Source organism: Calonectris borealis, chromosome 19 (genome assembly GCF_964195595.1).
Source record: "Calonectris borealis chromosome 19, bCalBor7.hap1.2, whole genome shotgun sequence".
Classification (NCBI taxonomy): Eukaryota; Metazoa; Chordata; class Aves; order Procellariiformes; family Procellariidae; genus Calonectris; species Calonectris borealis.
Genome location: NC_134330.1, coordinates 8987074 through 9013020, shown reverse-complemented (window position 1 = coordinate 9013020; position 25947 = coordinate 8987074). Strand labels below are relative to the sequence as shown.

The following is a 25947-nucleotide window of genomic DNA, read 5'->3' as shown; positions in this document are numbered from 1 at the left end:
TATCAGATTTACTTACTTGAGCTATTTACCTGTTTGACGTTACCGGGGATTTCGCTTTAGCAGCGGGATACAGCAGTACACCGAAATCACAACACAATTGCAACGTCCAGGCGAATCCCAGTACAACCATCACGCCCAGTGCAGCGCTCCCTGCTCGCCCACAACCGTGATCGTGAAAAATGTGCTGGAGAAGTCCTCGGTGCTGTGCAAGCTGCCTGGTCGGGAGAGGAGAAAGCGCAGGTTTGAGCATAAATGAGTGAGAACAAGAATAATTCCTCTTCAAAGGAAAAGACAGCGTTAGGGTGTATAAACTCTGCACGTCCTGCTCCAGCTTTCTGCAAACACGTGCGTGGTCTCTCATGGCACGCAATGCCCAAAGTGTCTCCTGCTCATTAAGGGTAAAACAACTGATTTACCTGAGGAGACACTTGACAATTCTTGGTGCACGTGAAAGTTGTGGAGAGGGGGAAAAACAAACCAGACTTCTCTGCGAGCGAAGCCTTGGGCCAGTGGCCGGGTGCCCTCTACTGCCAGCCTCCCCGGGCCGGCGGCGTGGTCCTGCCGTGCTGGCTCCGCAGTGTTTCAGGGAGCTCAGGGCCGGCTCCTGCCCTGGTTTCGGCGATGGGGCTCAACGATTTTGCTTCGTTGGTGCTACTCGAGCCTTGTTGGTAATTTCGCCCTGTGACAGTGTTTTTAGTTTCGTCCCATAACGTTGGCATTAGGTAAGGTGAGCTCCCGTGAGTGCCACCCGCTCTCCGTTAAAATGTCTGTGGATATCCAGTTCATTCACTGTTTTATTGAAAATGTTATTAAAAAAAGGACTTTCAATGCTTATTTGCATTTCATAGGTAAGCATTTAAACAAATAGCATTATTCCCTCTCACAAAACAATTGTTCTTCAATATACTGCTCCCACGTGCGTTACTGAAATATGCTGGATCTCCTGGTGAGGCTTTCTGTTACTCTTTGGGAAGGATTACATTTGGCAACAGCCTTCACTCTGTGTCCTGCCCCCACCGGCAGTTAAAGACTTTCATTCTTTAAATTGATTTTATGAACAAAAATGAAGAGGAGAAATTAGGTGACAGGATTTTAATAGCAGTTGAAGTTAAGAAGCCGGTATCTCCAGAGGGGTCATGGCAAAGTTCCTTTTTTTTCTTCCCAGATCTGCCCTCTCCATAGGTCATTTATTTCAGCTAAACGGTTTTGTCACCAGACCACCAGCATTTAATCTCGGCTGAAGAGAAGCCTAAACAAAGAGCTCAGTGTAATAGATCTCCTGTTGGGAACCTCTATTAGGTGTAAATGGCTGGCTTACCTGTTTATATTAATGATTTATTCATACACCAAAAAAAAAAAAACAACCCAACCCCTTTTTCAGAAATAAATACCTTAAAAGATCTAATTCAACAAGAGAAGCCAGGTCACCCTTTAACCCACCGGTGCCTCAATACCAAAGCATTCCACAGCGATGCAGACCCGAACGTGCAGGTGCTGAAGATACGTGAAGATACGTGAAGATGTTCAGGACATTCCCCCGCCCTGTGCAGCAATGCCTTCATTCAGGATTGCAAACAGAAAGGAAAAGGTTTCCGATACACCAGTACCGTCTTTCACACCACTTTTCCCTCCTCTTTATTTCTAATACAAGATGCCAATAATTTTGAGGACTTCACTGATATACCGTGACATTACGAGATTTGGGCAGGAATTACCCTGAAATGTGCCCTGAAGAACAGGCAGCAATCGACTGTTTCATCCCCCTTTGTCAAATTCTTGCTTGTAGTTCTTCTCTTGTGGAACCGTTCATGGGCTCTTTGGGTTCAAGTCATCACTTTGTTTCTCAGGCTTTTCAAATGTTACTCGTTACAGTTTAGCATGAAATGAAGCAATATCTACGTAACTGCATTCAATTTACAGGCTAGTGGTGCTTGATTTCTGCAACAAAACTGATGGTAACAGTATAAAATGAAGATTTTCAGCAAGATTATCTACAGCAGACATTGTACTAATCATGACATATTTCTACTTTTCAAACTTCAAGTTGTAGAATATTAGGTAACTTTTAAGTCACTAAGTTGTTTCCTAAACAAGCCACTTAATTTTTATCCGATTCCCTATTTTTCCCTCCTCTGAACTCCAGCCTCCACATGGGCTAACGTTCACTGCAGAAGTCTAAAGCTCAACGTCAGGAATTAATTCCTCTGTGAGGATTTCAAGAGTGGCCACCGAGTCTCACAGGTCTCCAGCCGCGCATCGAGGCAATGTATGTTTAAAAATACTGGTTTTACCAAACTGATTCTGTAGGAAGTCTTCAGAAGTCGGGGAAGAAAGAATTGCAAAGTGTTTTATGCTTTTAATACATTTTTTTTTATTGCAGTAATTTCTAAATTATTCACAAGGTTAATGTCTTTCAAACACCTACGCTAGTAAAGTAGAAATTAGTATTGATATTTCACACTATGTCTGTACAGATTTAAAACCTGCTGAGGCCAACAGAAAGATGCACGCAGACTGTAATGTATTTTGAAGCAAGGACAGACAGAATAAGCTGAATTAAGTAACTTCAAAGAACTCAAGCACATCAGTCAGTCTTCACAACATTTGTACGGGAAAATCTGATTAAACATGAATAAAATGAACTTTGCTATTTAGTAGAAAAAGGACACCGGACAACAAAAATAAAAACAAGCAAACAAAATATATATATAAAGCAACATAAGCTAAAGTAGACAAAGTGATTGAGGTGCTAGTTTCCTCCAGTGGCTTCTATATTTTCGATCTACGGAGCAGCACGCTGTCCTTGCTTACAGAAAACACAAGGTACCTCTTTGCAAAGAGATGTGCAGTGGTAAGTAACCCCGAGATTTCAGGAGCTGAGCTGAAATTCAGTATTGACGCAAACAGATCTATTTCTCGTCAGAGCCTTGACAACAGCATCACTGTCTCGCTCTTCTCCACGGACTTCCTAGTTGTTGGCTTTTAAAACACAGCGAGCGGCGCCTGAGCCGTAACAAGACACTGCCTGAGCCATACAGCTCCTTCGGGAAGCGGGTGCCAAGTCCCGATGTCCTCACTGACAGAAACATCGACTCTGAACTGGAATCAGTCTGGAAATTCGCTTAGACATTCTTACAGGTCTTACTTAGGCATTCTTTTTTTTTTTTTTAATACTCCTTAAAATAAACTAATGCTATGTTGTGTTCAGAGTTAACGTTCATAAGGTCAGGAAGGTACGTGCACAGCCAGGTTCTCCAACCCAAAATTTATTCCCAATCACCAGTTTCAGAGTTGCATTTTACAGGCTTTTTCCTCTCCCTCCTTCCCTGGGAGGTGCTAAATAGGTGCAAACGGACACAATTCAACAGCTTTTAGTCTAGATCCTGGCAGGATTAGAGGAGTAAGGGATGAGGGGAGATGCTTCTGGAAAGATAAGCCCCTACCATTTTAAGCAAGCTGTCTAAATGATTTTTGTTGCCTTTTCAGAATTTCCATTACAATAACCGATCATGCTTCTTTATTTTTTTGCTTTTCTCTTCAACATCTTTCAGCACATCTTGCAGTTTCTTAGCGTTCTGTGTCAAGAATGCAAAGCTTTCTTTGAAGCTGCATGTCCCATGCTCCCTACAGATATTCTCAAGCCCATCAAACCATTGCAAAATCTTCTCAAGCTCAGCCCGAACAGCCTTCTGTTCTTCCAGTTCTGCTCGCAGTGCCTGCCCAGCAGATGCCTCAGCCCTGTACTGCTTCTGCAGCTGATGGATCTCATCCTGAAGCGCCTGGAACTGTTCTTTGCTGTAGGGGTACTGCTCGTGGACCTTGTCCTCGGGAAGGAGCACGTTCTTGGGGATGTTTAACACCAGCTGCAGAAGCACTTCTTCCATTTTACTGAAGAGTTTATCAAAGTGCTCCTTCATGAAGAGAAGAAATTTCTCCGTGCTTTTCCGGATTTGGAAGGGGCTGATTTTACAGGCGGGAAACCCGTCCAGCTTCTTCAGGATTACGCTCTCCACCACCAGCATCATTTCGAAGAGGTAGTCCTGGAACGCGATGTAGACGCGCAGCATGCACGTCTGCGGGGTGAAGCCAAAGAACTGCGCTTCGTAGGCCATGGGATTGACCGACATGGTGGCGGATGGAAGCCGGTAAGGAAAGGAGAGAGAAACGCAGGCCCTGGGGCAGACGGGCCTTGCCGTAGGCGGAAGGCCGAGCCCGGAGCTGAGGGGAAACCGGCTCCCACAGGAGGCCCAGCGCAGCCGCGGCCTCCCGCGCCGTTACCCGAGGCAGCGGGGCCGCTCCTCCCGCTCTAGTGCTGCAGACCGAGGCTGGTGACCGAGCGCCGCCGCCGCCGCCGCTCAGCCCACCGGCCGCTCCGCTGCCTCCACCGCTTCCCGCCTCGTTCGAACTCCCTCAGGCGGGCTGCCCCGCCGGCAGCCAATCAGTGGCCGCGAGGATAAAAGCGCTGCCCAATCACCAAGCGCTCCAGTCCTCGGGGGCGGGGAAAGCGAGGGGAGTAAGCGGCCACGCTCGCTGCTCGGCCAATGAGAGCGCAGCGCGACCGCACGGGCCCTGCCGGCGCCGATTGGCTCCGCCGGGGGTCGGCGGCGGGGGCGGGGGGCGGAGCGCAGGCGCAGAGGCGTGGCGGAAGCGGAAGCGGCGCAGGAAGCGCTAAGATGGCGTACCAGACCTTCCGGCAGGAGTACCTGCAGGTGCCGCCCGTGACGCGGGCCTACACCACGGCCTGCGTCCTCACCACCGCCGCCGTGGTAAGTGGGGCCGCCCCGTCCCGCCGGCCGCGCTCCCTCCGGCCCGCGCCTCCGCAGGCCCTCCGAGGGCCCGGCCCGTGGGTGGGGGTGGTGGGGCCGGCTCCGCGGGGTCTCGGGCGGCCGCCTGCGGCCTAACAGAGCCGGCGGGGTGCGGGGGAGAGGAAGGGTGCGCGGAGGGTGCCCGGGAGGGGGGGTGAGGCTCGTTGGAGCCGTGCCGGCGGGCTGGGGAGAGGAGTGCGCTTGGGAACGCTGGAAGGGGTTACCTGGGAGACCTCCCCAGCCCAGGGCCGGGTCTCTTCCCCCCCAGGGCCTTCTGAGCCGGGGGGATCCCCTGAAAGCGGCGCTTCCAGGGTCCCCGCTGCCCGCCCGCCGTGCAGCCTGGGCAGGGGCAAAGCACAAATACACAACCACAACGTGAGGGGGGCTGGAGAGGTTATCGAGGCTGGCTTTTGCCGGAAGGCTCAATGTGCTGACTGAGAACTTGTCGGCCTCTTGCTGGCACAGAAGAGGGGGGTTGGTTGTTTGGGTGCATACAGCTTTTTCTTGGTGTATTGATTCCATCAACTGTTCTCTTCTTTTTCAGCAATTAGAACTAATCACACCCTTTCAGCTGTATTTCAACCCTGAATTAATATTTAAACACTTTCAAGTAAGTGTTTTCTAAAGTATGGGAGGTTTTTAAGTAAACTGTTGAGTTTGCAAGTGCTTGTCCTCTCAAAATTGTTACAAATGACTATGGCTTTTCACGTTAAAGTTATATTTCAAAAAAGCTAATGAAGCTAGAGTGCCATCACTGTATCTTAGCATAGGTCTTAGATTCGTTGACTATGAAGGAGACTTCAGTTACGTTGTTACTTGGTTTTGTATTTAGACAATAAAACTAAGCTGTCATGTTTAAAGTCCTTGTATTTGTCTTATTTCCAGGTATGGAGGCTAATCACAAACTACTTATTCTTCGGACCAGTTGGCTTTAATTTTTTATTTAACATGATCTTTTTGTATCCTTCATCAAGTTTGTTTTCTCTCCTCGGAAAGCAGAGCTCCAGAGTACAGGCATGTTGCTATACGTGCACATAGGCAAAGGTTCAGTTCTGCTCCGCCGTGAGGTTCCTGGGAGTTTAGCAATGCCGACTTCACTGATGTCATGAATGGACATCAATGGGATTTCCTTTGTAAGTTGTCAAGAATTTTGCCGTTTATTTTTGTGGTGTTAAGACTTTGTTGTACCAGCCTGATCCTTCAGGTTGGTTCTGACACACAGGAGAAAATTCCAAGTAACTTTTTTCTCCTGGGTCTGCCCTCTCTGCTGAGGCACCCAGAAAGAGCCAGTTGATGAAGTAAATTGCTACAACACTTACATCTAAGCTCATGTGTAATTGAATCCTTTTCTGCTTGGATCTTTCTTTAAACTCATTTGCAATCAAATTTTCCTGACCTGCGACTTCAGATATCGTTACTGCCGAATGCTTGAAGAAGGCTCTTTTCGAGGTCGGACGGCAGATTTTGTATTTATGTTCCTTTTTGGTGGACTTTTAATGACTGTATCCTTTTTTTATTCCAAACTGCTTTAGTGAAGCTAAAGATACGTGAGTGAGAACTGTCACCATGATATTACATTTATCTTATTTCTTAGGTGATAATATATCATGTTTGTGGTACAAGGAATAACAGTATTTGTTAAAGTAGTTTTGAATGCTTTGTGACTTGCTGTTAAATACTGGGCTGGTCTTTCAGGCTTTTTACTGCTTGACAGGATTATGGAAATGAGATTATCAGATAAAAGGGGACTGCTCAGGTGTGTAATCATGCTCAGGTTGTCTAAGAGAAATGCTGCTATTTCAGTGATTTCATGCTAAATTATACTTTAAAGGGATTATTCATGCTGCAGGTACCCTGAATCCTGCTACAGCTGTTGAATTTGATCGACAGTAGGTTTGATTTACTTGAACCTGGGAAAGTAGAGGTAGGAATTGTATGGAAAATGTAGGATTACAGGTCAAGCTGTCAAATTCTTCTCATGCTTGACCTCACAACAATTATTTAGTGAACTGTTTTCTTTAACTAACTATCACAGCTTTTTGGCCTGTTTGTGAACTTGGTTTTCTTGGGTCAGGCATTCACAATAATGCTCGTGTATGTATGGAGCCGCAGGAATCCCTATGTCCGTATGAACTTTTTTGGTCTTCTCATCTTTCAAGCCCCATTTCTACCCTGGGTATTGATGGGCTTTTCGCTGCTTTTGGGGAACTCCATCATTGTGGATCTCCTGGGTAAGGAATCGCCAGAATCACAAGGACTTGTTCCTGCTAGTGTTTAACATGAAACAAAAAATGTGGAAAAAAACAAAGGGCTAAATGCCTCTCTCTTAGTGTTAGTTAGTCTGGTATAATGGTGCTGTATTTATACCAGGCTTTCCTTGATTTCTAAACACTGTAGCGTATTTTGTATTATAACAAGGATGGAAAGAGCTTCTGACGCTTTGGCTTTTTATTGCTTGGAATCAGCCCAGGTACATAATCTGATTGTGGGCATCAGACTATTGAGTAAAATAGCTTATATTACTATTTTTATCAACTCTAATAAAGCCGTAACATCAATATGTTTAATAATGACAAGCAATTTTCTTTGTATTAATGTCTTGTAGTGCAAGGTTTTCATCTGATGTCAATGTGCTTCATTTTTTTTTGTATTTCTATATCTCTTATTGTATTTTCTGTGAAAGAATCGGTGTGTGGTTTTGTTTTTTTTTTTTCCTGAAAACTAGTGAAGCATTTGAAAGTTGTAAAGGAGAAGTATTGAAAATCACCATTTGACTTTTCTTTATATGCTAGGCATTGCCGTTGGGCATATATATTTTTTCTTAGAGGATGTCTTTCCCAATCAGCCCGGTGGTGGAAGGCTTCTGCGAACACCATCTGTCCTGTAAGTATTGGTGTCTGATTTGGAACGGATGTAGAAAAAGTGCTTGCATGGAAAACTGTTTATAATTCAGTCACGTCAACTTCTGGTAAATTAGGCAGCTTGAGACAGAATTGTGGTGTGTCTGTACTTGTCTTTTATTTAACTCGTGTGTTGCCAGATGAGGGAGGGAAGGTCTTAGAGATGTGTAAGTGGGAACTAACTTCTTGTGGAGAAGGGCTGGAGGGGTTTTGTAACCCTTGATTTCTTCTTAGTCTTTGCTAACTGAGTTTCGCCTGTTGGTGGCACCAAAGATGCACGTCTCTTACTGAGGTGTGAGGAATGAGAGTACTGGTGTGTACGAACAGAGTGACTGAGGTATTAAATATATCTAATTTTTTTGTTTTACCTGTAAATCATTCTCTGTTTCACAGCTTTGGCAAAAGACTGGTGTTTGTACTCCTACTCAGTTCCCTCTTCCATAAAGGGCTGCAATCATCTGTAATGCTTCACAGCAGCCTGGGTGAGAGAAGCTTGCCTAAACGATAGGGCAGTTGAGACATTGAAAGTTGAGGTCTGTGAGACTCTTAGAATTATCTAGAGCTGAACTGATTATCTTTTTTTTTTTGTTGTTTGAACTAGCCTCCAGAAGCCTGAATAATAAAAATGTCATATACAGACCCATGCTTAGTTCAATTGATGGGTCATACCTGTTTGATTGGACAAGTACACTTACATGGATAGTTTATTTCTGTTCAGTATAGGCTTTGTCTTCAGCAGGTGGTTGTACCAGGTGATGGCTGCAGGAATGGCTGTCCCAGGACAGCTGTGCTGGTCACTTTTGTAGGCCTACACTAATCTAACTTGGCCTTGGCAGCTGAAGGCTGTTTCTGGTGAGGGCTACCTTCATGTAAATGCAACTGTAGACAAATGGAGTGTCCAGTTAGACGTGTGATAAAAGGATGTATTTGAGATTTCCCATTTTCACAGAGGGTGTATGCACCCAGCTGTGTGCAGGAGGAATCCTAAGGCTGTTGGAGCAATGCGTGCTGTCTCAGTAACTCTCGTCCTCTGGAAAAAGTGTCAGCCTGTCTTCAGGCTTCCACTTAAATCCTTTTACGTGTCTGTGTTCAGAAGGCTGCTTATGATTCTTGTCTGGGTCTAGAATTGTGCTTTTTTTTTCCCTCAGATGCTTTAATTTTCTTTGATGTCTTAGCTGTAATCCTGTAATACCCCTGCTATTTTCTTTTTTCCTGTTCTGAAAATTTCTCTGAAATGGCCTGTCACTCCGGGTGAAGAGGAATAATCCCTTTAGCTATTCTAAGAACTTTTACGACGTTTTGGATATAATGATTGCTTGTATGCAGCCTGTGATTTTTTTTTTGTTTGTTTCAGAGAATCTACTACATTTTTGTTTCTGGATAAACAAATCTATGGAGAGAGAACCTCTAGAACTAGTTTTGCGAGTGGCAAAATAACCTACGAGATTAAGCACGATTTTTGTAATAAATAGGAAGCCCAAGCCTCTAATATTGTCTCAAATGCAGACTCTTCTGTGGATTTCAAGTCTGCCTGTCAATGCCTGCATCCTGCCTGTGAGATTGAGATAATACTGCCTGTATTTGACTCTTACTTTGTCCCCTTCTCAAGATGTGAAGAGCTCTTCAATATCCCATTCATGTTTTGTTCCCTTACCCTGTCCTGGGAGAACATGCTAGCTGTATGAAATTCTGCCTTTCACTGGAGGTGGAATTTTAACTTTCAGCTGAATCTCGTCAGTCTCGGTTGATTTAGGCACATAATTCTAGTCCTTATTCCAGATGGCTCCTAACTGGAGAGCAAGTGTGACTTGGATATAAATCACCGGTGCTTTGGCAAGCTGTTTCTGAAGGAGGACGCTGTACATGTGCAGAATTTGAGCAATCTTGGTCTTATTGTGAAACACGTATTCTAAAGGGAAAAAAAAAAAACCCTTTTCTGTTTTCCAGGAAAGCAATATTTGATACTCCGGAAGATGATCCTAATTACAATCCCTTGCCAGAAGAACGACCAGGAGGATTTGCATGGGGAGAAGGTCAGCGCCTTGGAATCTAATAAATGTCTGTGCCAAAACCCAGCGACAACTGGGAGAGACTGACCTGAATGAAGTTCCATACTGGGGACTCTCTCATTACCCATCGCAGAAAGGACGCTTTTTGACAGCTCTATGGTTTTAAATACAAGCACTTTATGAAATGGCAGTCTAATCCAAGACACTTCCAGGCTACCAGTGTCTTTCCCGGTCAGGGAATTTATTGTGCTGGTAATGAAAATACTAATCCAGTGGAGCCAAAAACCTAAAACTGGAAACCATTTCCTGTCAACTTCAGTTAACAAGACCACAAGTACTTGTTTAAAGTGATTTCTAAAGCATTTTTTCAAGTTATTTGATACAGGAAACTATATGGAAAACTTTACAGGGGACAAAACCAACTTTTTTGGTTTTAACTCATTTTTTATTCTTGGATAAAACAGCTACAAGATGGTTGAAAGTGTAAGTCCCTATTCCAATGGCAAAAGGTTTTTTAATCTGAGATGCTGTTGTCTCCAGTCTTGTTTGAACTGTAAGAAATACAACACATAGCGTAATGCAGGCTTTTCATTTTGCCGGTTGGGTTTCTGGAATGTGCCTCTGTGTGAATACACTTGCAGGCTGAGACTACATTTTGATGGCTTTTCCCCCAAAGACTGTGTGTTCGGATGACCAGGTTTGAGTCTTACTGGTTTGTTTAAATAGGTAGTTCTACAAAATCCACCCCCACACATGCACACTTCTAACAGTTATTAAATGACTTGGAGCACTAGGGAGGAAAACTTGTCTGGAGTCAGAACTGCTCAAATATCTCAGATGAGTTGAATAAAATGTCTTGTGCGTCCTTTTTTGTTAATCCTTCGTATAATCCTATAGTCTTGAGGCAGCTGGTGAAAAAGCAGGTTGGGAAAAGCAAGTCCCTGAAGAGACAGCATTAATGCAAGCTTTTCCCACAAGTGTCTCTCAGAACTGTTAGGAAACAGGATTGTGCGCTTAAGATGTTAAATTTGTGGTCTGCGTATGAAGTTCGTTGCGGGAGGACTGAGTGTCTGGCACAGGTCAGTGGCACTGAGTGGGATTTAGCTTGAGGTTATGTTCATTATAAATATCTGTATAAGGAGCCACGTAAGGAATTCGGAGCACAGTTCAGCTTGTCATGTCCAGTCACTCCTAAGATGCTACGGGCTGTACTGGGTAGCTCTTTATCGATTGCATCGTAATAGATAAAGAGGTATTGTTGAAACTGCATCTTCCTCCTGAATTTGGGAGGATAGGCTCACCCTTGACACAGTGGTCATCTTGTTTAGCCTCAGATTTTGCTGTTGTTAAAAACTGGCTGCAGGTTTTTAACTTGTTTGTAGTCCAGGAGGTGAATGTGTTGGGATCTCACGGGGAAATGCGTTGTCCACAAGCAGTGTATTAGATCCTGATAAACAAAATTGGTGAGTCCGTTTGTACCTGCATTTTATCTGTTAAAGGTTATATATAAAAAAAAAAAACTTAAGGGAGTTTGTTTGGTTTTTTTTTTTTTCCCAAAACAGACTTTAAATCTTACTCTCTAGGAGTACTAAAAATGCTTTGGGCAATGTTGCTTCAGGGTAGCTTATGAGATGGGAATTAGATCAAAACCTTTTTTTTAGTTCAGTGTTTAAGAGCCTCTTAGTAGTTTGCTGGTGGGACGTCCGCGGCGCGGATAGAACCTTCTGTAAACCCAGTGCCCTGCTGCGAAGTGGGCAAGGTGGTGTGCCCCTTCCTGAGGACCACCTCCTCTTCTAAGCCACGTATTGATAGACAGCTTGTCCGTCCTTGCTCTTCCAAAGCTGCTTTCCTCGCACGCTTCCCTCCTCTCGGGTGGGGTGTTCCAGACCGTACGCGTCTCTTCACAGAGCAAGGCCACCGTGTCTGTATCTTGCACCCCAGGACTAAATTGACTGGTACTGGCAGATTGCTGCCTAAGCTGATCTTTAATTGCCCTTGGAACCATTCTTGGGCAGCCTGTCCCATGAAGAATCATAGAATCATTAAGGTTGGAAACTGCCAACCCAACACACCATGCCCACTACACCATGTCCCTAAGCACCTCACCTACACGTCTTTTAAATACCTCCAGGGATGGGGACTCCACCACTTCCCTGGGCAGCCTGGTCCAAGGCCTGACCACTCTTTCAGTAAAGAAATTTCTCCTAATGTCCAATCTAAACCTCCCTTGGCGCAACTTGAGGCCATTTCCTCTCGTCCTATCGTTGGTTACTTGGCAGAAGAGACCGACCCCCACCTCGCTACAACCTCCTTTCAGGTAGAGCGCGATGAGGTCTCCCCTCAGCCTCCTCTTCTCCAGGCTAAACACCCCCAGTTCCCTCAGCCGCTCCCCATCAGACTTGGGCTCCAGGCCCTGCACCAGCTTCGCTGCCCTCCTCTGGACACGCTCCAGAAGTGTGTTCAAATACCAGAGTCCTCTTTGGCGAGTGTATCGTCAGCCGTGTGCGGAGTCAGGGATGATTTGTGCCGACAAACCGTAAATTGGGATGACGCAGGTCTCGAGCCTGCCCCTCTAAGGCGTTCCCTGCCAGTCAGCGCCTGCCCGTCCCGGCCGCTGGTCGGATTCCGCGGGTTTCCCTGCCGGGGGTTGGTGGTGCCCCGGGACTACATTTCCCATGACGCCCCGCTCCCGCCGGCGATCACGTGCGCGGGGCGGCGGCGCGATGACGCCATGGCGGCGCGCGGGGCGGCAACCGTCGCCCGGGCGACAGGCGGGCCTGAGGCGCGGCGGGGCGATGCCGCAGGGCGGCGAGGCGCCCCCGGCCAAGCGGCTCAAGGCGGCGCCGCCCCCCCGCCCCGCCATGCTGCCCGCCTCCCCCGCGCCGCGCCGGCACCCGCCGCCCGCCGCCTCGCAGCGCCGCGGCCTGCCCATCTTCCAGGCGCGGGGGCCGCTGCTGAGCCAGCTCCGCGGCCTCGACACCGCCGTCCTCATCGGTGAGTGCGGGAGCCGGGCGGCCCCGGCGCGGGGCGGCGGGTCTCCTCAGCGCCGCAGCCCGGCCGGGCGCCGCCGGGGCCTGGGCGAGCGGGGCTCCCCTCAGCGCCGCCCCGGGCCTCTCGGCGGGCGGCACCGCGGCCTGCCGGGGAGCGTTGCTGCTGCCCGCTGCAGCGGGGCTCAGCGGAGCGGGGGGGTCATCGGTGCCCCGAGAAGGGCAGCGGGGGTCCCCAGTGCGGGGCCTGGGCCGGTCCTGCCGGGCGTCGCGGCCTGTGAGGAGTTGCAGAGAAGAGGTTTGGGTGTAAATCTGAAGCGCGGTACATCAGTAATATTTTTATTCTTGAGTTTTGACTGGTTGAAGCAGCTGCTGACTTAATTCTTACGGAGAAGGCGAAAGTCTTTCTCTCTCCTTCCTGTCTCGCCATCTGCCTGGAGTTCAGTCAGCTTAAAGCCAAATGGGAAAACCCTGCTCTTTGGAAAAAGTGTCTCCTCAGCTACATTTTCAGGGGCGTTCACTATTTTCTTATGCTTTCTTTGAGTCCAAACTAATAAGCTTTTTGTCTGACTTTCAGGAGCTGAAGGCAGCTCCAGCTTCCCAGCTGGAAGTCAAAAGACTCAGCATTTATTAGATTTAAATGAACAGTGCTTTGTATTTCACTCCTATATGTGAACCCTTAAAAAAAAAAAGTCATGGCAACTGATAGACGTGACTGCATTTATCTACTTTCTTCTGTATAATCCTGAGATTGTCATTACTGCTTGCTAAATATACACTATTATAAACCACTTAAAATTTTACGGCTGTGGAGTGAGCTAAAAAGCTAAAAAGCTCACTCTTGCTATTTGCAGTCTGCAGTTCTTACAACTTGGCCTTCCGATTTTTCTCTCCTTGGTGGTCGTCTTTCTGAATTTCTCATGCTTCTCCCTCCCTCTTCTGTCAGCTCTCACCTCGCTCCCCCAGCGTGCTCTGTGCCGTTGCTGTCTTGCAAGGACTGAGAGTACAGGGCTCTGTTTTCCAGAGCCTCGCGCTCTTTCATATAGAGCGATTCTTGTAATGGGTCAGTAGGAAGCTGAAGGGGATCTGATTTGAGTTACAGATGTGTTTTAAGCTGTAATAAAACGTGCAGAAAAGTGACAGTGACGTTGAAAACATTCTCTGCCCTTCCCTGCACGTTGCACTTCAAGACAGTTTTACTTGCAGTGCCTCTAAGCGCTGTGATTTGTGCTGCTTTACACTGTGCCTGGTAAGTTACGCTTTTTGTTGTCGATGCTGCGGTAAGGACTGCTGGTAGCTGTCTGTATGCTTTTGCTGACTGCCGTCTTTGGTAGAGGGGTCTGCACAGAATTTGTGTTGGAAATGCTATCCCATTTCCCCCCAGGTGTGTTTGTTGTGTTGTGCACTAGTGCTGTATGGATGGAGAAGACATTCACCTGGGCCTGAAGGGACCGTCTCTGATTTCAGGAAGGCACAGAGGAAGACTTGCTGCCTTACTGGTGCCCTGAGTGCTCCTCTAAGAGAGTCTCAAACCATAACTTGCTACTTGCTGTTGTGAAAAAAGCTTCGCTTTAATTTGCTTACAGCTTTACTTTGAAACTTTCTAGTGTGTAGTGTAAATATATGCATAAAACTAAACTAGTGTCTATTCCTTGCTCTGCATGATTATCTTATGTTGGCTGTGTAACTCAACAAACACTTCATATCTGGACAGACTGGAATATGTTTCTAAACCAGAGTGTGGCTGGAGAGAACCTGGGTGAGAGGAGTTTTGTAGAGGAGTGGTCTAGCAACTAGAGCAAGGCGTTGGGTTCTGTCCCTGGTCTGCCGCTGCTTTGCGGTGTGACTTCGGGCGGGCTGTTCAACCTCTTCCTGTCTTCAGCCTCCCCATCCTGAAATATGGTCAAAAGTTAACATAAAAAAATGAGTTGGGTTCTTTCATTTGAAGATGTTATAGAAAGGGAAAACTCTTCCCGTGTTGTTCTTTAGGAGAAACGGGCTCAGGGAAGACCACTCAGATCCCTCAGTACCTCTACGAAGCAGGAATTGGCCGCCAAGGCATCATTGCTGTGACCCAGCCTCGCAGAGTAGCAGCTATATCCTTAGCTACCAGAGTCTCGGACGAGAAGAGGACAGAGCTGGGGAAACTGGTATGTTGCTTTACAAAGTCTTTAGAGAGTTGGTTTAGTACTGCAGTGCCAATGGGACTGTATCAGGGCTTAATGGGTACAATAAAAAACAGCCACAGGGGTAATATGTAGTCCTCATTTAATAATATGCCTGAGTGGAAAAAAATGGGGTTTTACCTGCCTCTGGGGCTCAGGGGGGGCATGTTTGACTTTGTCTCTGTGGTATTTTACTTCTTGATTATTATCTGTGTTCCTCCATTTGCAAAAATACTGGTTAATGAATAAACCAGAAAATATTGCGCTCTCTTCCATTGCTCCCTGTATCAAAAGTCAAGGAGAGCAGAGGGCTGAATCTGTGCAGATCTGTGGGAGAAAAGTGGAGGAGAAAAACTTCCCCTACATAAGTCTTCGGAGAGCATGAAGTAGTTTCTAGCAGGGGAGGAAGGAAAGGAAACTTGTAGCATTTGTGATGAACTTCTAGTTGGGAAAAAGCTAATTGGGATACAGTGTTGGGAGCTTCCTTTAGATGGATTATTAGATCTGCAAGACTAACTGCTCACAGACTATTCCAGAGTCTCCTTGGCGTTCTGGGTGGCTCTGTCCGATGCATTGACCAGAGTGCTTTGTAGTCCTTCCTTGTGGTAAGATGGCAATGAGAAATGCAAGTAACTTTGTGCTTGTACTTTCCGTGATGATCACTTCCATAGGTTGGCTATACCGTACGCTTCGATGATCTTACATCTGATGAAACGAGAATCAAGTTTTTAACAGATGGAATGCTGCTTCGTGAAGCTATCGGGGACCCTATGCTGCGGAAGTACAGCGTTGTCATCCTGGATGAAGCCCATGAGAGGACGATCCATACTGATGTACTCTTTGGAGTGGTGAAAGCCGCACAAAAGAAGCGAAAGGAACTGGGCAAACTGCCACTAAAAGTATGTGCATCTAGGATGGCAGCAAAGGGCAGGGATGGGGCTTGGACCCTGAGCGCTATGAGTATCTCCTGGGGTTTTCCAAAGTGTTTGAAATTTCAGCCTTGACTATTTTCCTGTTCCTAAAAAGCCCCTTTAAATCTGAATAGAACTTATGATGTGTGGGCCTGATATGACACATCTGAACAAGGTGTCTGGTCACCTCCATGTTGCCTTTTCTCGTAAGAGCCCCTTGGGTGTGAGCTATAGACTAGACACATTGTTATGGGAGGTTTTGGTACGGTTGCTGAGAGCAGCCTGGATACATCTCTGTCTGATATGACAGCTGTGTGACATGCTCACACTGGGGAAGGAGATTGCACAAGAATTCGTGTGAGTACGTGATGAAGCGTGTGAGAGCATGTTGGTTTTGATGGGGAAGGCATGTAGGGGACTGGTAGGGTCCTAGCACTGTGTCGTTCAACAGACCATTGTGCAGCCCAGCTTTGTGGGTACTCAGGTCTGTTTGTTAAATGTCAGAAGAGAATTTTAACACGTTTTCACTCATTTTATCATACCAGCACGTTATGCTTGTGTGATACCAAAGCTGATGGCTTTAATAAGGAAAGATCGCTCTCTTCTGTCCCAAACTCTGCGTGCTTTTTGCTGTTCTAAGCATATATCTCAGTCTCAGGAAGCTGACTTTTGGCTAGTCCTGACTGGTAGGTGTCCTGCTGGGTCTAAACCGCAGTGCTAACCCATCTTATGCTCACATTGAAGGTGGTCATCATGTCAGCTACGATGGATGTTGACCAGTTCTCCCAGTACTTCAATGGAGCTCCTGTTCTCTATTTAGAAGGCCGGCAACATCCCATTCAGATCTTTTACACCAAGCAGCCTCAGAGTGATTACCTCCAAGCAGCACTAGTGTCAGTCTTCCAAATCCACCAGGTATGGCAGCCTCGTCAGGTTTGCGCCTCCCTGGGGCGGTGGATGGTTGGTCGGGGGGGCTCACGGGTTGCTGCGGCAGAAGACATAGCTTCAGCTTGATGCTGCCAAATCAGAGGTACCCCTGAGGTGTTCCACTGCGTCCTCCGGAAAAGTGGATAGTTGGGGGCGTGCTGGGTTAGTGAGTTGGATTGGCTCAAGGGAGGGGTTGACAAATGCCGATGTTACTCCAAAAGTGGAAAGAAAGATTGGAAGTGGTCAACCGTGAAGAGCCTTGGCTTGCAGTGGGAAATCCAGGCATAAGCTAGCAGTAGCGTGAAGATGATTCTAGTTTACTGGCAAAGTGTAACCGCAGAGCAAGTAGAGATCTGCTAAAATAACAGCTTATAGGCATTTTGTGACTAAATGTTCGAATGCAAAACTGCCAGATGGTTAAATCATTTAGTTAAACTGTTTATTACCCTGCATTTAATGCTTTGAAGATGCTGCTGCTGTTAGAATTTTGGGACCTGTACATCAAGGCTGGAGTTGAAAGGAGTCTGCTAAGCAAAGATCTCTGATGTCAATTCATACCTAATACCCACATGTTCCTCTCACCTGAGTTTTCTGTGTTTACTGGCTTGTACCAGGGTGCTTGCTGGCTCTCTCGTTTGCATGTCCTGGCCACTTATTTAATGAAATAGACATGTGACTTTAAATGATTCCTCCATCCCATTAAGACTCAATCCTGCAAAATGCGGTTTACCCTTCACCTCTGGTGAATCCGTTGGGAACTTCAGGCTGTTGCGTACGTTGCACAGCATGTGATTTTTTTTTTTCTTTCTCCCTTACCTGCTTTGCTGACTTGCTGTCAGGACAACATCTCATTACAATCTCAGTTCTCCCTCCCTATCCAAACCATCTTGACTTCTCCCTTGCTTTTTCCTCTGGCTCCAGGAAGCGCCCTCTTCTCAGGACATCCTGGTGTTTCTGACTGGTCAGGAAGAAATTGAAGCAATGACCAAAACCTGTCGAGACATTGCCAAGCATCTCCCTGATGGCTGCCCACAGATGATGGTGATGCCTCTTTACGCTTCTCTGCCCTACTCTCAACAAGTCCGCGTCTTTCAGGCTGCCCCCAAGGTGCGGCAATGTGATGGGTAAACAGGATGAGTTTGTCTGTTTGCTTGCATGAGTGTTCGGAAGAAACGTGGAATTTAAGGGGTTAAAGCGGTCTGTACTGATAGTAAGTAATAGTCTTCACTGTCTACTGACTTTAGGCTGAATGGTTCCAGGGTGATACAAGACGATGCAACTGGGATGGTATTAACAGATACATACGATAAGTCATCAGGGATCTTGAAAAGAAGGAAGAATTAGGGGGACCGAAAAGGGCAGAGGAATTGAAATTTGCCCCATTTCATAGGAGTTTTATGTCCATATCACAAAAAAGCTACAGCAGTTAATGGGCCAGCCAAATACTAGGAAAGCTAAAAACCTGGGCATGTTTGGCAGAGCCATAAGAAAAGGAAATTGTGCTGCCTCAGGCCCTTTTGTACCTATTCAGCAGATAAACAAGAATTCAGGTCTTGTGCTTGTGCCAGAAATGAAATCAGAATGGTTTAAAGACATATTGATAACAGCTGTCCTGGGTGGTGTATTTTGTTGCAAGAAGTGTAACCACATGCTTTAGAACTGATTAGGAACTAGAGATTATCTTAATTTACGAGAGCTGGCAATGCAAGCATGGTATGTGGTCATAGCATGCTGCAATGATATGTAGGCTTGGCCCGTGCTGGCCAAAAGTAGTAGCGTTTCTTCATTGCTGCTAATCTAAAATGGCTTTGGACTGGCTTTAATTTGCTCTTCCTCCCAGGGCTGTCGCAAAGTGATCCTCTCCACCAACATCGCAGAAACCTCCATCACCATTGCGGGAATAAAATACGTTGTGGACACAGGCATGGTCAAAGCAAAGAAGTACAGCCCTGGTGAGGAATTCTAAGGAACGACGCAGAGATTGTTTTCAGTTTTGTAGAAGTTATTTGAGGCAGTGAGCCCCACTGAGAGCTGATTTAAAACACCCTTTGCACTAAATTCATGTCCTAGGTTTTAGGTGTGGGTTTTTAGGGGTTTTTTTGAGTACCAGCAATGCAGGGGTAAAAATCTGTCAAATGAATCTTCTCTTCCTGGACACAGTGCATGATAATTACCTTTGCTTGAGGGTGCTAAACCAAGTGAAGTCTGAGCAGTATTTGGATGGCAGACCCTGGGATTTTTTGTTGTTAATCCTACAAAGTTCTGTTTTTCAAAGCTCTGTGTTACGCAGACGTTAACTGAAGCGATGCTTTTTCATACGTAGAAATTGGTCTGGAAGTGTTGGCAGTCCAGCGGGTGTCGAAGGCCCAGGCTTGGCAACGAACAGGGAGAGCAGGGCGAGAGGACAGTGGGATCTGTTACCGGCTCTACACAGAGGATGAGTTTGAGAAGTTTGACAAAATGACAATACCCGAGATACAGAGGTGAGAAAAGAACCCTGATACCGTCACGCTTCTTGCCACACCTCTTTCATGTACTGTTACAGATGGAGCTGGGTAAAGAACTGAACAGCAAAACTGGATCTAGGGTCTTTTAAGAAAAATGAGCTCTGGAGACTAAACAGAAAAACTAGGAAGCATTTGCTCAGGGTGGACATTTGGGCTCTGAGACTCCAAACACGCATGGGCGATAGTTCTTTTGACTTCTCTCCAAATCTTGGACTCACCTCCTACCCTTTGTGGTTTAGGAAGTAAGGCTTCACCAGCCAGCATTGGACTAGTCCCTGTCAAGTTGCAGCACAGATCTGAGGATTCCATCTCAGCTTATAGGCAAATAAAAGAAAAGAAAAAAGAAAAAAAAAAAGAAGAGAACAATCTCAGTTGTTTTTTCTGCCTATGCAGGTGTAATCTGGCCAGCGTGATGCTTCAGCTCCTGGCTCTGAGAATTCCCAATGTGCTCACCTTTGACTTCATGTCCAAACCATCTCCTGGTAAGTGGTTACAAAGGCAGCGTTGGAAAAAATTGACAAATGAGTCACTGAGGAATTGCTTAAAAATAATGTCTTCAGGCCAGCCAGAGAAGATAGAGTACAGAAGGTCAGGGCTGTGAAAGGGGAGCTGTCTCTCTCAGCTGCATCTTTTCCTGGTGGTCCAGAAGTCTCGGATTCATTCACTGCTCATTGCTTTTGCTCAGTCTCATCAGAGCAGCCATGGTTATGGCAGAGAGCTGGGAAGTCCAGCTTCCAAACAGAGCAGGGAGCAGTTTTGAGTCATAAAGAACATGAAGGTGGGCCTTAACTGCCAAGGAAGGCAGTTAAGAGAATCTCACACGGCTTCTGCTCAAAGCTAGAGATGGCAGCTTTAGTTTTGCCTCTGTTTTGGATAGTTAAATTGGAAAAGGTGATTGTTCTACTGGGTAGAGGGGGATAAACCACAGTTTGGGGCACTAATTTCTCTAAACAGAAAGTACTTGTCCCTCTGGCCAGGGGAAAGAGGTAGTGATGGTACCAGCTGGTCCTTCACTGCCGGTGTCAACTAGGACGGCTCACAGCCTGAACCTGCTTGTTTTGACAGACGCTATTCAAGCAGCGATCGAGCAGCTGGACCTGCTGGGAGCTGTGGAACGAAAGGAAGATCAGCTTGTCCTAACCCCCCTGGGAAGGAAGATGGCAGCCTTTCCACTGGAACCAAAGTTCTCTAAAGTAAAAACTACAGAAAAATTAGCTAATTTTTATCTCATGTACTCTTCCCAGTACCATTGGCATTTCTCTTTCAAACCCCTCAAACAAGGTCTGGAATTTTGAGGCGACTGCAGCTATATTAGTATATTTGCAGTATGTTAACGAAGCACAGCTTTATTTCCAGCACCTGTGCTGGTTTGTTTGTCATTTGTTGTTTAATTCAGGGGTATTTTTTTAAAAGATAATTTCTTTCCTCTGGCACCTCTGAAGCTGAAACAAGGCTAATTCCCTTGCAATTTCCGGGATTGCTGGTAGCACTGTTTAGCAGTTTCATGAAGTGTCTGATGCTGTAGTTGATTTTAGTCACCATGTTTGTACTGTATATGAACTGGCCAGTCTCAGGAAAGAGCATGACAGTTGCTGTTAAAGGCGCTTGGTGGGCCCATAAGAAGATTTACAGTTGTCTCTAGGCCCGAATGTTTATGAAATTGTCCTAAACAATGCTTGGTAAAGTTCCTGGGCTGCCAGTGAGCAGAAAAGTCTCCCCATCTGAAGTAGATTTGGTTGACCAAAAACCAGTTTTGTTCTGTGATTTGCAGACCATCCTCCTGTCCCCCAAGTTCCACTGTACAGAAGAGATCCTGACCATCGTGTCGCTGTTATCAGTGGACAGTGTCCTCTACAATCCCCCTGCCCGGCGGGACGAAGTGCAATCCGTCAGGAAGAAATTCATCTCCAGTGAGGGGGATCATCTTACCCTGCTCAGCGTGTACAGGGCCTTCAGAAATGTCAGTGGCAACAAGGTAGGATGCTCTGAGGACTCCAGTGCTGTCTGGGCTCGTGGTGGTGAGGAGCTTTTTTGGCATACAGCAAAGTGGCATCTGCATCCTTCACGGTTGATGCAATATGCATCCTTCCAAAGCAATGAGAAGAGAGGACTTACTCATCCTTTACAGTTGGGTGATTGGAGAAAGCTGTTCAAGTGCCGAAGGTTTCCCCAGAAGGCTGTAGCAAAACTGATTATCAAAAGCTTCATAGAATCATTTAGGTTGGAAAAGACCTTTAAGATCGAGTCCAACCGTTAACCTAGCACTGCCAAGTCCACCACTAAGCCATGTCCCTAAGCGCCACATCTACGCGTCTTTTAAATACCTCTAGGGGTGGTGACTCAACCACGTCCCTGGGCAGCCTGTTCCAGTGCTTGATAACCCTTTCGGTGAAGAAATGTTTCCTTATATCCAATCTAAACCTCCCCTGGTGCAACTTGAGGCTGTTTTCTCTTGTCCTATCGCTGTTACTTGGGAGAAGAGACGGACCCCCACCTCACTACAACCTCCTTTCAGGTAGTCGTAGAGCGCGATGAGGTCCCCCCTCAGCCTCATTTTCTCCAGGCTAAACACCCCCAGTTCCCTCAGCCATGAGGCCAGTTCTGTAATCAGAGCCAGGTCTCTTCCTTCCCTGGTTCCAGCTGGAAACAGGAGGGAGTGGGAGAGTGTTGAGACTCGCTGATAAATACTCTAGACATGCTGTTTGGCAGGATTCACTGCAAAAACACTGAGCATATTTACAACCAGTTTTTGATTCATCCTACCCTATAAACTCCTCAGTTTGATTTGTAGATCTGTAGACTTGAGTACCCCATTCCTTGCAGCATCTGTCATTCTTACATAATTTGTTTTCACCACCTGTGGGATTGCAAGTGCTGTTTCGCAGCACTTGGTGACCTTGCAGAGCAATTCTGAGTGGGAAGAGAACAACAACATGCCATTTCTTGGCGCTGTGGGAGGGAATGTAGACAGGGGAGTAATCGGGTAGAAATATGACAAGGAAATGGGTTAGCACCTTTTCTCTGAGAAAGATTGTGTGTTTGGAGGATTCTGCTTTTCATGGTATCCAAAGGCTGTCGTACTTGGGTGAAGAAACAGCTCCTTCTAACTCCTGGTGTCTCTGCTGCAGGAATGGTGCAAAGAGAACTTTGTCAACGGCAGGAACATGATGCTTGTGTCAGATGTCAGAGCTCAGCTCAGGGACATTTGTGTAAAGGTAACTTGTTGCTATACTGTCTTTCTCTGTTTTACTTGTTTGTATTTTTCTGTTTGTCCCCAAACTGATTTCGTTGTGCACCAAGTCCCAGGAGTGAGAAAATGTGGTTTTGTTTTCAGTCTCCCATGAATAGTCAGGTAAAATTCCTGACTCTGCAGCTGCATCCCGAAATCTCAGAGCTGCAGGGCTCAGTGGGTCGAGGAGAGGTGAAGAGAGAAGGGGAGCTCTGGGAAGGCTTCTCGGGCAGAGGACAGTTTTTCCTAAGGGATTTCGCTGCTCTAGTGTAGATGCACCACTGAGTGATGTCAGCCTCAGCAGCCCATGCTGCACGGTGTCTTCACGGAGTCAGGCATTCGATTTAACAGCAGCTTTCACATCAGCACTGTTCCTGCCAGTCACAGAGCGTAAGGTGCAGCGTGGGAGCTGCTGCTGAATTGCTTGCAGTCTGTACATGACATGGGAGCCACCGTTTCGCACCCCTGTCCCGCTCTGAATGCTAGTTGGCCTGAAACTCACTCCCAGAAGGAGAGTCGCGATCCATTTTGCAGCTCATCTTTTGTTTGCTATTAGTCTGGATTAGCCTAACATCTACCTGAGCTGAATTCCTAGCAGTCCTTTTGTATTTCCCACCTAGCAGGATTTCTGACACAATATTGCCTGATCTCGGCAGCCCACTAAAATGGGGCTGTGGTTCCCCACGAGGGTGCACATCCACGCTTGCTTACTCTTGCGTCTCTCGCTGCTGAACAGCTATTGATGCCGATCGAGTCCTCCCGCTCAGACACTGGAAACATCCGCCGCTGCCTGGCTCACAGCCTCTTCATGAACGCCGCGGAGCTGCAGCCGGACGGCACCTACAGCACCGTGGACTCTCACCAGTCGGTGGCCATCCACCCCTCCTCCGTGCTCTTCCACTGCAAGCCAGCCTGCGTGGTTTACAACGGGCTGCTTCACACCAACAAGTGCTACATGCGGGACCTGTGCGTGGTGGATGCGGACTGGCTGTACGATGCAGCGCCTGACTATTTCCGTAGGAAGCTCCGAACGGCCAAGAACTGACCTGTGGGTCTGGGACCAACAGGTCCAGGGTTTTTAGGCTCACCCTAAAAGACTGTTTTTTGTTTTGTAATGAATGTACGGGAGCAGTAGAGCTTTGCCTTGCAAATCAGGTAAAAACCTTAGAGGAAAATGGCTTCTCCATGAGAGCCAGACCTCACAAATCTCCGTGGCTTAGAACAATCATCCTTTTTAACAGTTAATCTGTAAAAGGGGAACGTAGTATGTACTCTGTGTGCGTGTGTATGTGTGTGATAAATCTATACCGGGGGGAAAAGGGGAGCTGGTATCAGATTCCTGTTTTTAACGCTTACTGAAGTTTAACAGGCTTGTATATGAGGAAATGAAATCCTAAGAGCTCTTCTGAGCAGACTTGGTATTTTTGATGATTGTGCTTGTATCCTTAGCAGGTTTTATTGGGAAAAAAGGAGAAAAAAGTTTTAAATGTCTACATATAGGGAAAAAAATGCCTTTTTTTACTATTTCTAGAAGGGAGGTGCTACTGTCTTTTACCTCATCAAACATCTTTCTGCTTGCATGTCATGTTCACCGCCTTATTTGGGACCATACGAAGGCCAGTAGTGGGAATGCCTGCTTGGACAAGGTCTTCACTGCTTGTGTCTAAGTCTCAGGGGCTGGCAGTGGTTTCTTGGAGAGGTTGTCCAGCTGCCCACATGTTTGGTGTCATCTTTGCTCACCCTTTTGCTGTTAGGGAGTGTTGTTCCTCAGCAAATAGTTCTGGCTTTTCTCATTCTTGTCCGTGCACTTCTAGCTTTGGAGTTGGCACACCATCCACAATCAGGCCCACTTGAGGAAGACTCAGCAAAATGAGAATGAAGATGTAGTTTAGAGATTGGACTTCCATTAAAGGTCCTTGATTCATCAAATGTTTGTGTCTTCTGCTCTGACACCAGTGCTTCTTCACCCTTCTGCCTCCCCCAACACTGTCCCAGTTATACTTTAGTTTTGTATTAGAAGTGTGGAGCTTGACGTTGTCAAGAACCACAGATCTACCATTACTATCTATTACTTGTTTTTTCTTCCATATTTCCTTGGCATCTACCTATGTCTTTTTTTTCCTGTTGGAGAAAAGTGGCAATACCAAACTTAATCGTCTTTTTAAATGTTGGAATTAAGACATGAGTGCCACTTCAGAGGGAAAACTTGTTCTTTAATGTGAAGGAAAGTGGATTTATTCCATTATCACTGTGTGTTGGTGGGGGGAAAAATGTAAGTTGTTTTTAAATGATATCCTAAGTACTTCTAAAATAACCTCTCTGGGAGAGGTAACTTCCAGTTTCAACAGAGTCTGTTGACATAGTGTAGTAACTTCTACCGATTTTTGGATGAGCTGACCTAAGGCAGGTTAGGTGTCTGAAAGGGTGGGAGGGGAAGCTGTCCTGCACATGCAGTGTCATTGTGTAATGTAGTGGGGTTAGTTTACGCGGGCTGTGGTGGGATTGTGGTGTTTAGTCCTTGTATCCTTCAAATAGCAACTTTAAAAAAAAAAAAAAGCTTGTAACCTATTAATAGGGCGGCTCAGGGATGCAGTCATATTGGCTATTGGCAAGCCCTTATTCACTCCATTTGCTCGGGGAAAGCTGCTGGCTTTGCTTGTGATCTGTGGGGACAAGCTGCGTTTGCCATGTAATAATTTGTCCTTTCTGGTTACATGCATGATGGTTACACAACACATTGTAATATGCCTTTTCTTTGGGCTCCAGTATTGGCTTACCTTGGTTTTCTCTTTGAAAACTGGGGCAAATACCTCTTTTGTTCTTTTTTCCTTTTTTTTTTTTTAACTGGAATGTCACTTGTGCTGATTCGCAAATTGCTGTCTCCCAAAGAGTGTAAGTAGGTGCCCAGCGTACCTGGAACGGTCTCGTCTCTCAGCCTGTTCCTAGGAAGAGTGATAATGTCTGCAGGGGTGCAGTGGAAACGGACACACATCCCCTTGTTGTGTCTCTTTGCAGTATTGTTCTTTGGTGGTTTGGAAAAAAAGCAGAAAAAAAAAAATGATGAGTGGGGCACAGGCAGAACTTGCCACTTCTGTGTGTATGACCAGCTGCAGTCTTGGATTGGTATTTCAAGAGCATGCAGCTATTTCAGTCGTTCTCACTCACACAAACTGCAGGGAAGTATCAAAGCACTATATCTATGTATTTCTTGGTTTTACAGACTCTGCATCATGTAGGGGAAAATGGAGTATAAGCACATTTTGTTTGGGCAGTCTAATTTAACAGTCTGTTTAAGGGAGGGGATGAGTGTTTATTTAGAACTAATTTGTATATTTTTCCCAAAATAAAGAAGTCATGGCAAAAATCCAAGTCCTGGGTGTTGTTTTGTGAGACGCGAAAGCTGTGTGGATGGCAGAAATGATGATAGGACGTTCAGGTAGAAATCCCAGCGTTTTCAGTTCTTGTGGGAGTGTCTTCATTTTAAGCCGTCTGGGGTGTCTGTGTGCA

General features: G+C 46.3%; 3 protein-coding genes across 5 annotated transcripts; 2 read left to right on the top strand and 1 right to left on the bottom strand.

Annotated features, from left to right (window-relative positions):
* MIS12 (MIS12 kinetochore complex component) lies at positions 1-4296 on the bottom strand. The gene has a single exon (XM_075169134.1). It carries the CDS (start codon positions 4125-4127, stop codon positions 3495-3497), a length of 633 nt encoding a protein of 210 aa, XP_075025235.1. The 5' UTR covers positions 4128-4296; the 3' UTR covers positions 1-3494.
* Positions 4297-4625: 329 nt separating this feature from the next.
* On the top strand, positions 4626-10507 carry DERL2 (derlin 2). 3 transcript variants are annotated; one of them, XR_012676621.1, is made up of 8 exons: positions 4627-4766; positions 5350-5415; positions 5691-5764; positions 6214-6307; positions 6841-7036; positions 7598-7688; positions 7940-8042; positions 9653-9737. XR_012676621.1 is itself a non-coding variant. In XM_075168960.1 (7 exons), exons 1-7 carry the CDS (start codon positions 4674-4676, stop codon positions 9756-9758), a joined length of 720 nt encoding a protein of 239 aa, XP_075025061.1. In that variant the 5' UTR covers positions 4630-4673; the 3' UTR covers positions 9759-10507. The 3 variants fall into 3 exon arrangements, 2 of the variants coding, with proteins under 2 accessions (XP_075025062.1, XP_075025061.1); XM_075168960.1 differs by lacking the exon at positions 7940-8042 and having other exon boundaries at positions 4630-4766; positions 9653-10507; XM_075168961.1 differs by lacking the exons at positions 7598-7688; positions 7940-8042 and having other exon boundaries at positions 4626-4766; positions 9653-10507.
* Positions 10508-12494: 1987 nt separating this feature from the next.
* Positions 12495-25799, top strand: DHX33 (DEAH-box helicase 33). Its single transcript, XM_075168959.1, has 12 exons — positions 12495-12708; positions 14691-14851; positions 15538-15765; positions 16522-16692; positions 17626-17811; positions 18545-18656; positions 19028-19187; positions 19605-19693; positions 20277-20404; positions 20983-21186; positions 22340-22426; positions 23177-25799. Exons 1-12 carry the CDS (start codon positions 12510-12512, stop codon positions 23483-23485), a joined length of 2034 nt encoding a protein of 677 aa, XP_075025060.1. The 5' UTR covers positions 12495-12509; the 3' UTR covers positions 23486-25799.
* The last annotated feature ends 148 nt before the right edge of the window (positions 25800-25947 follow it).